This window comes from Pleurodeles waltl, chromosome 2_1, assembly GCF_031143425.1.
Source record: "Pleurodeles waltl isolate 20211129_DDA chromosome 2_1, aPleWal1.hap1.20221129, whole genome shotgun sequence".
Lineage (NCBI taxonomy): Eukaryota > Metazoa > Chordata > Amphibia > Caudata > Salamandridae > Pleurodeles > Pleurodeles waltl.
This window is the reverse complement of record NC_090438.1, coordinates 334,005,478-334,022,821: the sequence shown is the minus strand read 5'-3', so window position 1 is coordinate 334,022,821 and position 17,344 is coordinate 334,005,478. Positions and strand designations below refer to the sequence as shown.

Sequence of the window (17,344 nt, the reverse complement as noted above, 5' to 3'; positions counted from 1 at the left end):
CACACACACAAGGCTCTACACAACTGAGGACCTGCGTACATTAATCACTGGATGAACTTCCACCAACCATCGAGAAGACTACGCTGGGCCTCCCTTTCAATTGCCCATACTCTCCAGGTCTACAGAAGCACAAGGGGAGGACGCTCCTTCTCTCACATTGCAGCAAAAAGCTGGAACAGCCTCCTCTCACATCTCCAGACCATCACCTCACTTCTGTAATTCTGAATGGTCCTCAAGACCTGGCTGTTCTAATAAGCCAATGCAAAAAGTACACTGTTCCTAACTCTAGGGTGAACAATTAAAGTTTAGGAGCTAGAGCCCTCACACACCCGAAGGGTGTCATGCTTCATCATCGGGAAGCTCCTCGTCAGACCGGCTGGTGCAATGTCTGACGGGCTCCCCTTTCGGGGGCTCTTTGCCGGAGATCTTTTTATATATGATGACTGCCGTAGAATCAAAAAGGTCAGGCACTTAATATGGCAGGAGAGTGGAAAAAATATTAAGATTGATTAGAGACCCCTAAACTAATCTGTTTACTAGCAATCAAAAGGGGTCACGATCAAGATTAAAAACATAATTAAGTGGACAATGAGAATAATGCTCAACCACTTTGAAAGCCTGGAGTACTGGGAAATTGTCACCTGACCCCTAGGGTCTGGTCAACATGTTTCGCGTAAATGTGGTCGTGAAAGATCCTCTAACGCTTCATCAGGACCTATATCAAACTAGACTTCTCCTGGCTATATATAAAAGATATCACTAAACAATTATGTGTGTGAGAGAAAATAGGTACCAGTCATTTACATTTTGAGTAAACTGTCCCGTCAAGAGTCTCAAACAAAAAAAGGTCGCCCTAGAAAAAATAGAAAATAGAAAAACAAACAAATCTAGAAGCACGGTTAAATGACCATTCGCACCCAATGTGGATCTGTGCATAAAGTGATGTCAAACAGAAGAAAAGCTATGCTTACCCGCCCTCTTCGTATGGGGGGCCCCTTGGGGAGTAGCACGATCCAGCCTATTGCTTCTAGCAGGGGTTAAAAGTTGTTAGTACAGTCAGAAATATATCTATATATCTTTTATGCAGTAAAAGGTCCTCTCTAACAAATGATATTGGTGCTGACAATCACCAGCATCCAATGCAGTGTAAAATAACAATATACTAATAAAACTGTAGATGAGGACAGTAGTTGCTATGTAAATAAATTCCTCCTTGTCAACAGTAAATATTAGTAGAATTAGCTGTACTACCAGAATAGTTTTAATTACTGGTTTAGTGAAAAAATTCGACCGTAATTCAGATGGAGACGAACCCCACTCGATATAAACATGCTCATCGCAGTGAGAAATAATGTCTACTGTACAGATCCTCAAGACAGCAGAAAAATTGACCGTAAGTAAGATGGAGACAAACCCCACCCGATGTCAAAATGCTCGTCGCTGTGCGAATTAATGTCTACTGTACAACTCCTCAAGACAGCTTGCCCGACCAACTTACTTTGAAATAGGCGTCCTCGATTCGGGAAACCTACCCTCGGCCTGCTCACCCCGGAGACAACGAGCCAAGGTCGGGTCGGGATTTTTAAAGCCCAGCGCGGGAGCTAATTGCTTCCGTGTTGTCAAGACGCTGACTTAATTGAAAGAGAGGACGGACTCGCGGGACTACAAATGGTAGGCTCGCATTGACTATTCACTCCACTTGTGCGGCGGCCATCTTATGGGAGGTTGAAAGAGTTCGTTTCTATTAAAAGAACGCAAGAACAAAATAATTTTGAAGTCGTGGATCTTGAATAACGTCAATATCGAGGATTACAGTGATAGGCTCAACGCTATTGAAGTGAGGCGCTGAAGAGTGAACATATAATAAGTAGATATATTTCTTCCGTCCTAGGTCGTGTAAAACTCAACTAAGTCATCCCATATCAGGATCAGAGATTGTAATTACAGATAGTATCGTGGTTAAATAGGACTAAAAGTCGCAAGGGAGAAAAATTGCTGTTAGGTCCAAGAGCCAGGGTGTTCACGGATCAATCTGTCATTAAAAGCATTGAATAATTGTGAGACGGATGGTCCTAACTTAATGTAGATGAATCATTGATCTCTCAAAGCTTTTATCGAGATAAGGACACCCAAGGAATGTCGTCATTCAACCCAATAGTATTGGTATGTAATTTGAATACCCATTGTTGTTCAAGCCTGAACAATGATTGAGATGAGTCATTAATGAACTTAGGGGCTTCCAAAACAACCCAGCGAAAGTCGTCTGGATTATGGGGTTTCTCAAGGAAGTGCGCACATAATTTGGTAGTTATGCGGCCACATCTGATATTACTCCTATGTTCATTAATCCGTGTCTTGACAGGTCTAGAGGTCATTCCGATGTATTGTAGACCACATGGACATGTTATCATGTAAACACAATTCTTTGTGTTACAATTAGTATGTTTGGTCAAGTTCCATCGGCCGATGGGTGCCAAATCGAGTGTTTTAGTCTGTTGTGTCAAAGAACAAACGTTACATTGTCCACAGGGATAATGTCCTGACACTAGCGGAAGATTCCAAAGTGTCGACTGGGTTTGGATGATGTTTCTGGGACGAGTATGAATTATCAGATCCTTGATATTCTGTGATCTTTTGAAATCAAATAGAGGTCTGGAAATCGTGCAGCCGCTGCTGCCAAGTATTGACCATCTTTTCAGTATAATTCTCTTGATCTTATTAGACAAGGGAGTAAAGGTGGTGACACATGTCAATGACTTGCTATTGTTCCTAGTGTTTGGTGCGAGTAATGCTTCGCAATTATTATTCCTCGCTCTTTTACGGGCTTGTTTAACAATATCGCGGGGATAATTGCGAGCTAACAATTTGGATTGAAGGTCATCAGCCTGAGTATTGTAAGTGTGTGTTGAGCTACAGTTGCGTCTTAGTCTCAGGAATTGGCCAAATGGTAAGTTGTTGCGTAAAGATTTGGGATGGTGACTGTCGTATGTGAGGAGGCTATTACGGTCTGTTGGTTTGTGGTATGTGCTAGTGATTAATTTACCATTCTGGATGGTAATCAGTAGATCCAAAAAACTAATCTCATTGGTTGTTATTGTAGATGTAAATCTCAAAAAGGGGTTGAGTGTATTGACCCATTCTGTAAAAGTTGAGGGGGTCTCCAAAGAACCGTGCCATACTATCAAAATGTCGTCGATATAACGTCGCCATAATTTGATGTTGGCAAAGAATGGATTGGTAGATGGTAGAATGAATTGTTTCTCAAAGTTGTACATATACAGGCATGCCAAACTGGGAGCAAAAGTACTGCCCATACATGTACCCCTTATCTGGTGGTAGAAATCATCTTCGAACTGAAAAAAGTTTTCAGTCATTACTAGGTGCGCACATTGCATGATAAAGGAAACTGGTGATGTGAGATCTTCACTGTTTTCTAAAAGAGTTGTTTCAACTACCTGTAAGGTTGCATCTTGTGGGATATTTGTATACAGCGCTTCAACATCCAAAGTGATTAGACCGTGTACATCGACCGTGTCATTAATTAGATCGATCAAGTTTAGTACATCCTTGGTATCCTGTAGATAAGTTGATGATTTTTTGACCAATGGTTGTAGAAAATGGTCGCAAAATATGGACAGTGGTTCTAACAGGGAACCAATACCTGACACAATCGGCCGTCCCGGTGGTGGTGAAGTACCTTTATGAATCTTGGGAAGGCTGTAAAAGTATGGGGTTTTTGGGTGAGGTGTGTCTAGAAAGGCAGCTTCTTTTGGAGAGATCCATGTGTTATTGGTGGCTTCAAGTATCATTGATTTGATCTGGGATTGTAATCTGGGGGTAGGATCCCTAGTGATCTTAGCATAGTAAGTGTCATCACTTAGCAACCGAAGACACTCATGCCGGTAGTCTCCGGAATTCATTATCACTATCGCTCCTCCTTTGTCGGCCTGTTTGATGACGATAGTAGTGTCCTCGTTCAGTGTCTTTAAGGCCTGCCTTTCGATTGTGGAAATATTGATAAAAGGGCGCTTCGGATGTATCGTCGCTATGTCGGTTAAGACCGCTTTCTCGAAGGCTAACACCTCACATGGGATAGTTGGAGGTGGTGGAGTAAAAGTGGATTTAGGCCTGAGTCCCGAGTCGGTCTGGACACTGTCAGGTGGTGTATCCGAAAAGTAGAATTGTAATCTAATTTTACGGAAAAATTGTGAAAGTTTGCAATTTAACCTAAAAAGGTCTTCCGTCGGTGTGGGAACGAAGCCCAGACCTTGATTAAGCACCCTAGTTTCTATCACAGAAAGTTGTCTGGTGGAAAGATTCACTACTAGGTTCTCGGGAGTCTCGATCGATGTTCTAATAAGCCTCCAGGACCTGCAAGTGCCCTGATACCCTATTGGGTGATTAGCTGTGCTTTATGAGTCCTGATTGATTGATCGACAAAAGATGATGCGTGAAACTGCTTGTTATATAAAGCGCTTACCCTCGTTGTCTGAATACTGAATGTTATTCTTGCATGGGCAAATAAACATCAATGCAAAACCAACACCGTACTACTTAATCAATGCAAACACTTCATCATAGTCAGTTACCCCTGTTGTTGCAGTGTGAAATATTTTGATCATTCTTACCTCTTGCCTGTGTTCGGAATATTAGAAATACCTTCACCCCTTCTACCTTGTGCCAGGAAAATCGCGGACCATTCAAGGTCATTCTCGCTGTGATTCATAGCCATGTAATGCTGAGTGAGTCCTGGGTTTGACACCTAATTCTTGAACGATGCTGCAAGATGCTCAATTTCACTGGCTGAGTTGTATGGCATATATGGGTCTTTTTACATGGACAAGTGATGCAACAAACATTTCTAGTGTTGCAATTAGAAAATGTGGCTTGCCAGACACTACTGCCATTCAGCATTAAACTCTCTGAAGTAGTAGTAAACCTACAGGCCATACATCGTTTACACGTAAAATGGCCTGTAACAGATGGCAAGCCCAACATTTGGGGTAAAGTTTTTGGGTGCTGTTCAGTTCTATGGACTTTTAGACTTTTTCCTCTTTTAAAAGAGACCAAGGGCCAGATTTAAGAGAAGTGGTGCTGCACCCAGTGTAGCGCCATGTTTCTTGCGCCCCTTAGCGCCCCCCTAATGCCACCATGTGTGCGCCGTCTCTAAGATACGGCGCACCATGGTACTAGTAAGGGAACTAGCGTCAAAATTTCTTTATGCTAGTTCAGAGCTTTGCAGGATTTTCGTCAACAATTTTGACGGTAATCCTGCAAAGCCCATTGTAAACAATGGTATGCCTCCTTTTAATGCCTGCTGTTAGCAGGTGTTAAAAGTGGCAAAAATAATGACGCAAAGAAATCTCTTATATTTCTTTGCGCCATTTTTTCACCACCCCCAACAGGGGAACACCCCCTTTGCATACAAAAGGTATAATGGTGCATGCATAATGTAGTTCAAAGGGTTACAAAGTGGCACAATGCATGCATTGTGCCACTGTCTACATTTGGTGCTGCGATTTTGGCCTCGTTGGGCCACATTAGCAAAAACAAAATTATGTTAATGTGGCGCACGGAGGCGCTAGAGGCTCTTCAATCTGCCCCCAAGGGTTTAGGAAGACCAAATTGTAAAATTATCTTCCAATTATGTAGAATGATATTCTTTACCTTATTGGCCTTGGGGCTAAATTTTAACACACATGTCAAGGGGCAAGTGTCAGTTTTCTATTGGGGTACAAGGTGCGTCTCTCATGGAGTAAACCACACCCTTTTCCATAGCAGCTCTCACAAGAGACTTAGGATAGCCTCTGTTGGATATACATGTGTGTAAAATATTCACATTCTCAAAATAGCCCTCCTTAAATGTGCAATTTCTCCTAATACAGAGGATTTGGTCCTATGGGCGGTTTTCCTTGATTGGCGTTGGGTGACCACTTGAAAAATGCAACAACGTGGTGAGGTTTTTGTGTACAGGTTAACTGATATCCTGATTCATGGACCTCACCATTTCCATCCAAAAAAATGATAGTTTCCTTATCCTGTGTGATGGTAAACTTGAGATATTCTACACAGCTATTTAGCCATTGATGAAAATCCTGCAGTTGGCCCAATGGTCCGAGCCATACCAAGAAAACATTGTCTATGTATCTGTACCAACAAGCAATATCCTGGATGAAAGCTTTTGCATCCCAAATATACATTTGTCTTCAAGAAAGAACATAAAAATATTTGCCACCATTTGTGGGGTGGGAGCTACATCTCATGGCAACACCCTTAATCTGTAAAAACAACTCATCTTTAAAAGTACATAATTATTTTTTAAGACACAGCTGCCAAATGGATCAGGAACTCAGGGCCTAATTACGACCTTGGCAGAGGAGATGACTCCGTCCCAAATGTGACGGATATCCTGTCCTCCACTTTACAAGTTCCATAGGCTATAACGGAACTTGTAATATGGCGGGCGGGATATCCTTCACGTTTGGGATGGAGTAATCCCCTCCACCAAACTTGAAATGAGGCCCTCAGTGGAGACCTGGTGTGGGTGGGTCCTATCCTGAGGGATAGGTGTGTAAAATGTCAAACGTGACAAGAATTTCTGTGTGGGCATCAAATTATTTGCTCTCGTTTTTCTTGATAAAATCCATGGAGTTTCTTATGTTGGCATGAGTCAAGTGCACAAATGGTTTAAGGAAACAATCGACGTATTGAGCCAAAGGTTCCAATAGGGAACTACATGCAGCAATAATTGGTCTTCCAGGAGGGTTGGTTAAACGTTCATGTACCTTTGGAAGGACGTACATCGCAGACATACATGGATCTTTCTGATTTCAAAATTCTGTTTCTTTAGCACAAATCCATTCCTCCTCTAGAGATAATTTGGTTGCACTTGCAGAGGTGCCCCCACAAACTCCAGGCCCATTTTATCCCAATGCTTTTGCAAGCATTAGTTGTAGGATCCCATGCACTTGGGGGGCTCCTTAGAGGTCCCTCAGTATTGCCATTTCAGCCTTCGGAGGGTTTCAGGGCAGCCCATGCTGCTGCCACCTCCAAGATGTGTTTCTGCCCTTCTGTTGCTTTAGAAGCTCAAGCCCAGGAAGGCAGAACAAATGATTTCCTTTGGGAAAGGGATGTTACACCCTCTCCCTTTGAAAATAGGTGAGACAGGCTTGGGAGGGGTAGCCTCCCCAAGCCACTGGCAATGCTTTGAATGGCACATTTGGTGCCCTCCTTGCATAAACCAGTTTACATCAGTTCAGAGACCCCCAGTGCCTGCTCTGGTGCGAAACTATACAAAGGAAACGGGAGTGACCACCCCAGGGGTGGTGCTCAGACCTCCTCCAAAGGGCCCCTCAGTTTTGTCATCTTAGATTCAAGGTTGGCAGGGAACTCTGGGAGCATCTGAGTGGCCAGTGGCAGCAGGTGACATCAGAGCCCCCTCCTGATAGGTGGTCACCCAGCTAGGTGACCAATCCCTCTTTCAGGACTATTTAGGGTCTCTCTCTTGGGTAGTTCTCAGATTTGGATTGCAAGACTCCAGCAGGATTCCTCTGCAGCCTCCACTTCGACTGCTGACTGAAGAAACTGCATCTGGTCGCTCCACGACCTGACAAGCTGCAACAAAGTAGCAGGACGCCTCCTGAATCATTGTATCCATGGCTCCTTCCAGCAACTGCAAAATTTCCCCGGTTGTGCATTCTCTGAGGACAGCCCGTCTTCAGCCTGCATCAGAAGGAAGAAGGAATCTCTCTTGGAGTAAAGGAGTCACTCCCCTGCTTCTGCAGGCAACATCTGCAACGACCTCCTGCTGCGTGGATCCACTCTCCTGCTAAGCTGCGTTGATCCTGCTTCATGAGTGGTAGACTGAATTGGTCCTGACGGTCCTCTCTTCCAGCTGCCCACGCAGGACAGTATCCCCATGCACCATGTCCTTTGCAGCTGCCAAGGTTTGTTGGTATCTTTTCCATGAGATCTTCAGGCATCTTGAAGCTCCAGCTCCCAACACTCCATCCTGTGATGCACAGTTCCCTGAGTGGTTCTCCGGTGGCGTTGGTGCCTTTTTTGTAGTGCTGCCTGGACCTCTTCTTTGATTTTTGTATCCCCAGGCTGTGGGACTCCTGTGGGTGCTGCCTAGGATTCTGTGGGCTCTCTGTGTTGCTGAGGGCCCCCTCTGACTCTACCTCCTGGATAGAGTCCATCTGGTCCTTCCTGATCCCCAGCAGCTCCACTTTTTGCTAACTGTGAGTTTTGCATGTGCCAAGGCTCGGTGGTGGAATTCGAAGATGCAAACCCAACTGCAATCCTCCTTCCTGTGTGTGACATCACCTGCATCCTCCAGGAACTCGCCTTCATCTTCTTTGGTGCAGTGCTGTCTCTCCTTCTTCACCGTCGACTCATCTCTTACACCTTCAGTCTGGTGGGTAGGGGTTCCTGCGCTTCCTGCTCTTCTTCTTGGACTTGGTCCCCTTCTTCCACAGGACTTCTTGTTTAGGAATCCACTATTGGTGTCTTGCAGTCTCTTCTGGGTTTTGCATTATTATTCTTCTCTTCTAAGTTGGTGTTCTGGGGAATTTACAGTGATTTACTCCTGCTTTCCTGGTCGCTGGGGTGGACTGTGGTACTTACATTAGGGTTTTCCTAGTACTCCCAGCTCCCCTTTACATACTCCACTTACCTAGGTGGGGAACTAACTCTCGCATTCTACATTTTTAGTATACGCTTTGTGCACCCCTTAGGGCTATTTCTCTCTATTGTGATTTTCACTAATTGCACTGTTTTCTAATTGTTTTCATGTCTATTTCTGCATACTAGTGCATACAATTTGTGTATTGCTTACCTCCTAAAGGAGTATAGCCTCTATGATATTTTTGGTATTTATGTCACCAAATTAAAGTACCTTTATTTTTGTAACATTGAGTGTTTTCTTTCACGTGTTTAAGTACTAAGTTTGACTACAGTGGTATTGCATGAGCTTTGCATGTCTCCTAGATAAGCCTTGGCTGCTCATCCACAGCTACATCTAGAGAGCCTGGCCTCTAGATCCTGCCTACTCTACACTAATAAGGGATACCTGGACCTGGTATGATTTGTATGTACCATAGGTACCCATCACACACCAGGCCAGCCTCCTTTAAGCTTGAAGTGGCATATTTTCTGTACAGGGAGCCAATGGAGTTCTCTGAGGTAGGGGTGATGTAAGTTCATCTAGGAAGATCCAGGACGAGCCTGGCTATGGTGTTCTTTTAAGGTCTGTAGTCATCGGAGGAGCTGTGATCCTTGCAAAGAGAGTGTTGCCATAGTCCAGTTGGCTGGAGATGAAAGTGTGGGTGATGGTGCATTTTGAACTTTAGGCTAGACATTTGAATGTCTTACAAAGCATGCGGAGGTTGAAGAAGCAGAAGGAGATGACAGAGTTGGCCTGAGTCATCATGGTTATCTTGTCTAGAATGATGTCTAGGTTCCTAGCATGGTCAATGGGGTTTGGAATAGGTCCAAGTTCTGAGGGCCATCAGGATGCGCACCATGGGGAGCTTTTGTTTCTGAAGATCAGCATCTCTGTTTTGTCCGTGTTGAGCTTCATGCAGTTGTCCTTCATCCATTTGGTGACATCTGTTTTGCAGTTGTGAAAGTTGGTTGTAGTGTTGATGGTGTATTGGGAGAGGGAAAGAATGAGTTGTGTGTCTTTGGCGCAGGATATGATGTGGATTTTGGTGATACTGGCCAGAGGTGTCATATAAGTGTAGAAGAGGGTGTGCTGAGTGAGGATCCTTGGGGTACTCCACAGATGATTTTCTGGGTTGGGAGGTGAAGGGGCCAAGAAGGACTTTTTGCATTTTCCTGTGAGAGAGGTTCCTTTGATGCCTATGTTGCACAGCCTTATGATGAGTGTGTGGTGGGAGACCATATTGAAGGCTGCCAAGAGGTTTAAAAGGATTAGAGCTGCACTCTCTCCTCAGTTGAGTCGGACACGGATTTCATCAGTAGCTGGAATGAGGGCTGTCTCCATGCTGCGGTTGCTGCAGAATCCGGATTGGAAAGAGTTGAGTAGGAGGTTCAGTTCCAAATGTAAGGAGAGTTGTTGGTTGATGGCTTTTTCTAATACTTTGGCTGATAACAGGAGCAGAGAGATCAGTTGGTAGTTATTGAGTTTGCTGGGGTCTGCCGGTGGCTTCTTTAGCAGGGCGTTGACTTCAGTGTGTTTCCAGTCCTTGGGAATTGTGACCATGGCAACTAAGATGGTGAGTATGTGGCTGATTCTGGCTTCGCCCAGGTTGAAGATGCGATCAGAGCATGGGTCGGTTGAAGTCCCTGAGTGGACCGAGTTCATGATGGAGGCGCAGTCCTGTGTGGTGAGCTGGCTCCATTTACTTAGTCGGATGACAGTGTTGTGTCACTTGAAGAAGTCAGTGGCATTGGGGTGGGATTTGAAGTTTTCATAGATGTTGGCAATCTTGTTTTGGAAGAAGGTTGCAAGATTATTGTAGAGTTCCTGTGAAGGGGTAATGTTGTTTGTTCCAGCTGAGGGGTTGAAGAATTCTTCTGCGATGTTGAAGAGTACTTTTCTGTTATTGGAGCTTGATTTGATGCATGAGGCTAAGCCCTTTTTGTTCAATTCTCCCAACTGTCTGTGGTAGAGGTTGAGGGCTATCTTGAAGGTGGTCTTGGTGGTCCTGTCCATGCTGGTGTGCCATTTCCTTTCCAGTTGTTTACAATGTCTTTTAGTGGTTCTGAGGTTTTAAGTGTACAAGCTAGCCTACCTGCTGGACCTTCTGTGGGTGTTGTTGCCAATAGGAGTGACACTGTTGGCACAGTTGGTTATCCAATTGTTAAAGTTTCTAACGTACTGGTCTAGGTTGTTGGAGAAGATGTGATGGATGGTGTTGAGGGTGAGGATCCTTGTGTCCTTCTATACTTTGCTCCAGTTACAGTGGGGGTGTTGGGCAGACTGTGGGTGGAGGTCCATGAGCTGATGATGTTGAAGTGGTCAATTGAGTGGTCAGTCCAAATGAGTTCTGTGATGTGGCTGGAGGTGAAGATGGGGTCTAGCATGTAGCCTGCGGTATATGTGGGATCGTGGATGAGTTGGGTGAGTCTGATGTTGTTCATGCGATCGAGGAGGTTGGTGGTGTTGATGTCATTGTGGTAATCAAGAAGAGGTTGCATTTGAAAATGTAGTTGTTGGAGTCTATGGTGAGGGGGGCAATGAAGTCAGCAATGAAGTCGCAGAAGGCTGGATGAGGTCCTGGAGTATGATGGGTGAGGGTGCTCCTGATGGTGGTTTTGCTGTCTTTTGGGAGGTTGCGGTTTTCCATGGCTGGGGTGATGTCACCATTTGTGGTGGTGCATTGGATGGATTCCTGTGTATGATGGTGATTCCTCTGCCAGACTTGTTGATGCAGTCATGATGGGTGATCTTGTATTCTTCAGGTATTGAGGTAGTGATGTCTGGTGCGGGAGAGGAGCTGGGCCAGGTCTTAGTGAGGAAGAGGGCATCTGGTGTGAGGTGGAGATGAGGTCCCAAATCCTGGTGGTGTGTATTCATAGTGAACATGTGTTAAGAAGTGCACATGCAAGTTGGTGTTTTTGTGCAGGTGGTGTCTGTGGTGTGTTCCAGGTGGAGCTGGTTGGTGGGCATTTGTGTGTGCTGTGACAGGTGAAGTGCAAGTGGGAGCAGGTAAAAGGTCCTACCGTAGAGTGTAGGTTGGTGTGGTAGCAGTGTTTATTGCTCCATCTGGGATTGAAACGTAGCCTGCATTAAGTAGGTCCTGGGGTGGGCGGGGTACCTGTTGGCTAGAGGAACAGTGAGTGGGAAAACCCTGTCTGGAAAGAATACACGTACATCACAGGAGGACTATTACCAGTAATGTAACCTTGGACTCTGGCAGGAGGACATGTTTGGTTTAGGCAGACAAATGCCAAATTTCTAAAAGTGCCATTTTGAGAACAATAATGTAAAATTCAACTTTACCATAAAAGAGGGTTTAAAATTACAATTCAAATGAGTGTAAGACGTACTTCTCTATCTGCTCCCAAACAGAATGTATCACTTATTAAGTGTAATAAGGTAGCCCAGTGTTAGTCTATGTGACAAGTAGCCTTACCTCTGTGAAAAACAACTTCAAGAGTGGTTCACTGTCAATACATTTAAAGCTTTTGTAAGCATGTCCTCCTTTTTAAATACCATGCACCCTGCCCTGTGAGCTATTAGTTCCTACCCTGGGGGTGACTCATAAGATTTAAAAATGTAGGTTTAGGCCTAGCAAAAGATTTATTTTGCCAAGTTGGGATGACATTGCAAACTACACTACAACCTGCAGTGACCAGCCTGAGACATGTTTTACACTGCTACCTTAGTGGGCGACACAATGAGGGCTGCAGCCCACTAGTAGCTTTTAAATCACAGGCCCTATGTGCATGTAGTACATTTACTAGGAACCTATAATAAAATTAAATGTGCTAATGGGGTGTATACCAATTTTAGCATGTTTGGGAAGGAGAGCACAAGCACGTTTTCACTGTCTAGCAGAGATAAAGTGCACAGTCGTAATGCCAACAAAAGTGAGTTTGGCAAAAATAGGGGAGTGAAGGCAAAAACGTGTGGGTATATCATGCAAGAGATGGTCATTTCCCACATTAACCGACATCTAACTTTAATCCCAGATGGCTCCTGCCACAACATCCACAAACAATCGTTACATGGTAGCAAACCGCTGAGGGAATTCCTAAGGATGCTCACCCTAGTCAATCGACAGAGCCTTTCAAGGGACAGAGACCATTCCTATGTGTCTGAGAGTGCTCAGGAATGTATGTGAGGCAAATGTGCTTGCAATGTCATTCCTCTCTCCTCACTTCACATCACCACGTCTACCTTACTCCCTTCTATTAACGCCTCTCTCTCTATTCAGACATCTCTATGCACCTACAGCCTCTATTTCAGCTCTCTTTAGTTCACCTTTGCTTACCTCACGTCTCTCTCAATAAACCCAACATACCTCACTCACCTTCATTTTTCTCTACCTCTCTCTCATAAGCTTGCATCTCTCTTTATCACTCTCTGTGTCTAATTCTACATCACTCTCAATCCACTCTCTCTACCTCAGCTCTCTCTGTACCTCATCCCTCTCTTTGTACCTCACTGTTTTTTTTCCTTCTTTCCTCTCTGCATCTCTCCTTCCTCTACTTGACTTTCCACACAACCCCATCTCTTTATTTACCTCACCTATTTATCTCTTTCTTCATAGCACTACTAACTTAACCTGTCCCTCAGCCCTTTCTTTACTTCACCACCCACTTAATCACTCTATCTCATTTCTCTGCCTATCTCACAGTTCTCTGCCACTACCTCACAGGTCTTTACCCCACCGCTCACTCTCTCACTACCTAAACTTTCACTTAACCTCACCATTAGTTTACTACGTCACCTTATCACCTCTCCTTTCTTTTTGTCAACCTCTGTTCATGTTCCTTCACCTCTCTCAATATGTAATCTTTTCTGGCTGCCTCTCTTCGTCTGCCTATTTTACTGTATTCTCTCTCTCATGTTTTCTCTCTATCTCTCTTTCTTTCTCTCTCTCTCTCTCACACACACACACATACATTTTCCCTCTGGCCCTCTTCCTTATCAATTCACCCCTCCACCTCAATTATCTCTCTCCACCTCTTTCTGGAGCTCTTAGCTTCACTGTCACTTCCTTGTTTTCTCTATATCATAACTCTTTCTACCTGTCTATCAAACTCACCTCTCTTTCTCTAGTTCACATACTGTCTCCTGTTTTCACTCTATGCCACATTTCTCTTTTTACCCTGCACCCCTCTCTCTTGATTCTCACTATCCCACTAGTCTCTTTCCCTGACACACTTTTCTATACCTTTATAGACCTTTTCCTCACGTCTCGCATTTTTATACCTTTATCTCTCACAGTCTTTACATCTGTCTAATTCAACTATTTTGCTACATTATGTCTCTCTCCCTTACCCCTGGGAGTTCTGTGCTCCTCAGCCTCTATTTATATTTTCTTCTTTCTATCTCTTGTTCCCTCTATCGCACTCTAAAATCTGTCCTATTTATCTATCTCTTAATCTCTGCTGACATCATCCCCTTTCTACCTCTCTTTATCTTTCCTTTTGACTACCTCATCTTTCTCTATTTAGTTTAGTTCTCTCCATACCCCACACATCTTTCTACATCATATGTCTTTGATGCCTGCTACCACTACTTCACTTCCCTTGCTACACTATTCTCTCCGTTGCCTTATTCTTCCCTAGTATCCTGCTCTGTCCCATTTTTCTTACTCGGCATGGGCACGGTTAACTGTCTAGCCAGAGAACTGCACCTATATAAAGAGAAGAATGGAAAAGGGCAGTGGAAGAGAAATTAAAGAAAAGTATAAGATTTTACCTAAGGAAATAGTGAACATTTCCAGAGCAGCACTTTGATTTCCACTGTTACAGCTAGAACACCAATAGGTGAATGGGGCATGTAGGCTGGCAACTGAAACTACTATTTCAAGCTATAATTTCAAGTTCTACGTCCATAGGTCTTGTTTTAATATTTAGCACAACTCCACTAAATGTAGGAAATCACCATTAGCCTGTTTTCCTACAATGTTGTTGCTAGAAAAATAATCTACATCCAAGACAAAAAGAAGTACTTTATCATTGCCTTTTCAAGTTTTCTTTCGGTACTGTTTGGTTGATGGACACCAGGCAGCTTCACCCTTTGGCTGTTTTTCCATGTCCCTATTTCTGAAAATGTAACATCTAATTCAGTTTTATTGGGCATCATGAGGGCTTGAAAGAGCCAAAAAGGGGTAATTAATTCAGAGTTGGTCCAAATACAACTTTCTTAAGTGGCATCACTAACATATATCTGTCATCTCCTTACTTTAAGTTGTATGACCAAGTTCTCACATGTTTCACACCATAATATTTCAAAAACTCAGCATAGGTAAACTGAATGCCATTGTCTTTAAGAACACACTAATTAGCATCTTCATTAAGGATTATTTCACGCATAAAGCACAAAACTCCTTCTACAGTGGGGACCACAACCTAACAGGAGAGATGTATATAATACACATTTAGTAACTACAATGAATCGGAACGATCTTACAGAAACAGAGGGCTGCGTCGTACCTCACCAAGAATCCGGTGGAGACCCCTGCTTATTGCCAACTAACTGAGATGATGGACAGTGGCATAACGAAACTTCAGATGGCCCACCTGAAAAGTAACTTGAGGGAGGTCCCCTCCTCCCTGGGTGCAATCAGGGGCTTGCAGCCCTGCACAGCGTACTGTGCTGAGGGGACCCAGTGGAGCTCGCCTCTCCCCACCCCCACGCACCGCCGAGGCTGCCGGGGCCTTTGTTACACCACTGATGACGGATACTCCGCTATTGAGTGGAGGAGTGGGTTAAAATGAAGTGCAGGTTTATTAGAGGCATGACATGCAAATAGCAGTACACTCCCAGCTGGCCAGCACTCAACTGACCAGGATGTAGGATGGTGATACATACTGCAATCTCCATTTTGTGAGTGATGCAGGAATGTCCCGCAGGGCAGAAGCGCTCACACAGGATTCCAATTATATCACAAGGGGTGTAGCCAACATGACAACAGGGGGGGAAGGAGGCAAGCTTTAAGAGGATGATTGAGCCAGTGCCTGGTAGACATAAGAGGTAGATTTGAGACAAGAGTATCCACAAGTGGTGTATTTGTAGTGTTGCATTATATCTTGTATTTTTTTTGTTTAACTATAGCACTTGTGTGTGTGGCAGCCACATCATGGCGCCGTGTATTTTAGGTCTTTAGCACTGATCCAAACCGTGTGGGGTTTAGAGACTGCTTTCCAATGAAGGTTTGTGGATTTGCCCAGTCGATATTGTTAATAGCTACTGAAAACATTGCTTTTGTAAGCAAATTAAACCATTAAAATTCCATAAAAACGTTATAAGTTTTAAAGACCAATTTAAAGGATTCATTATACCACCCCACCAGGAATTTTTCAGAAATTAAACTGCCTATTGCAAATGTATATAACAATAAAGCCAGCACAATTGGTCTGGTAGCATTTAAACACTCTCAATACAGTGTGAAAAAAATAATCAACAACCTGCTTACCGATGCACTTATCACAATGTTCCTGCAATTTTCCTCATCAGCACAATTGTTAAGGTATTGTGTACAACTGTAGCCAACTGGCCAGCTTATACACTTCTTATGTATTTTGCTTACCTAGCATCTTAACCGTTTGCTTATGGTACTTCTCTCTGGTTGAAATAGTAGGTCCTCGCACCCCATGTCTAGTCATCCAAAGCTTCCTACAGATTAGACCATATAGCAGTGTGAGACTGATCATTGGTAGGAAAAAGTATATGGTGGAAATCCAAGTCATTATTTGGAGAAGACCTGAACGTGCTGACTGTTCAATATGCTTACACTCCATGGTTTCATCTGGTGGGCTTCCATAAGGGTGTTCAACTCCAAAAAGAAATAAAATTGGCCCTGCGGTCAGTAAGGCGAAAATCCACAAAAACAATATCACGCTTCTAACGCGACTCTTGGTGATCATAGTTTTAGCTTTCAGAGGAAAGCATATTGCAAGATATCGTTCTATACTCAAAATAGTGATGTGTAAAATAGTACAGTATGTACAGGCTTCACTTAGGTAAAATATTAGTTTACAGACAACGTCCCCGAAGATGTAGGGTCTGTATTTCCAGATTCTGTACAAATCAGAAGGCATGCCAAAGAAAATGAGTATATCTGAAAATGCCATGCTGGATAAATACATGTTCACTGTGGACCTCATGTCCTTGTATCGCTTAAACACAAGTATTGTCAGAAGGTTTCCTGTGACGCCCAGTAAGAAAAGAAGAATACAGATGACAGTGACAGGAATTAGCACCTGGTCGTCAAACAACGAAGTCGGAAAAGATCCATCGAGGTCTTCTGTTTTGTTTTCCAGTAGGCTATAATTTGCTGCTAAATCCATACCTTCTCAAAGAGTGAATGTCCTGACGTCATTCATGCTGAAGGCTGTTTATAAAGTCGCTGATGTAAATGACAGACGGAGTACATGGTGACTTGTTTAAATGAACAGGAACACGATATCTCAAGAATCACAAAGGATGCCTCCTTCCAGCAGTTGGTAGTGTTCTTTGGTGCAGAATGGTCGGGTCTTCATGCAGCGAACATTTGCAGTGAGAAATAATGCTCCTCAACCGATGCTGTTTTGTTTCCGAGTAATTCTTCCTTCCAAAATGTTGACAAGAGGTTTAACTCATGGGAAGCCTTTATATGTAAACAAGCCAGTGTGAACTTCAAAAAAGCGTGGCTGTGAGAAG

The 17,344-nt window shown here is 43.7% G+C and overlaps 1 protein-coding gene across 1 annotated transcript in view; it reads right to left on the bottom strand.

Moving 5' to 3' along the window:
- The window catches only part of LOC138259694 (growth hormone secretagogue receptor type 1-like), a 193,587-nt gene extending 176,595 nt beyond the window's left edge, over window positions 1-16,992 (bottom strand). The window contains exon 1 of the mRNA XM_069207589.1: window positions 16,233-16,992. Coding sequence (XP_069063690.1) covers window positions 16,233-16,992 — 760 coding nt within the window. The remainder of the gene's footprint in view (window positions 1-16,232) is intronic.
- Between the last annotated feature and the right edge of the window lie 352 nt (window positions 16,993-17,344).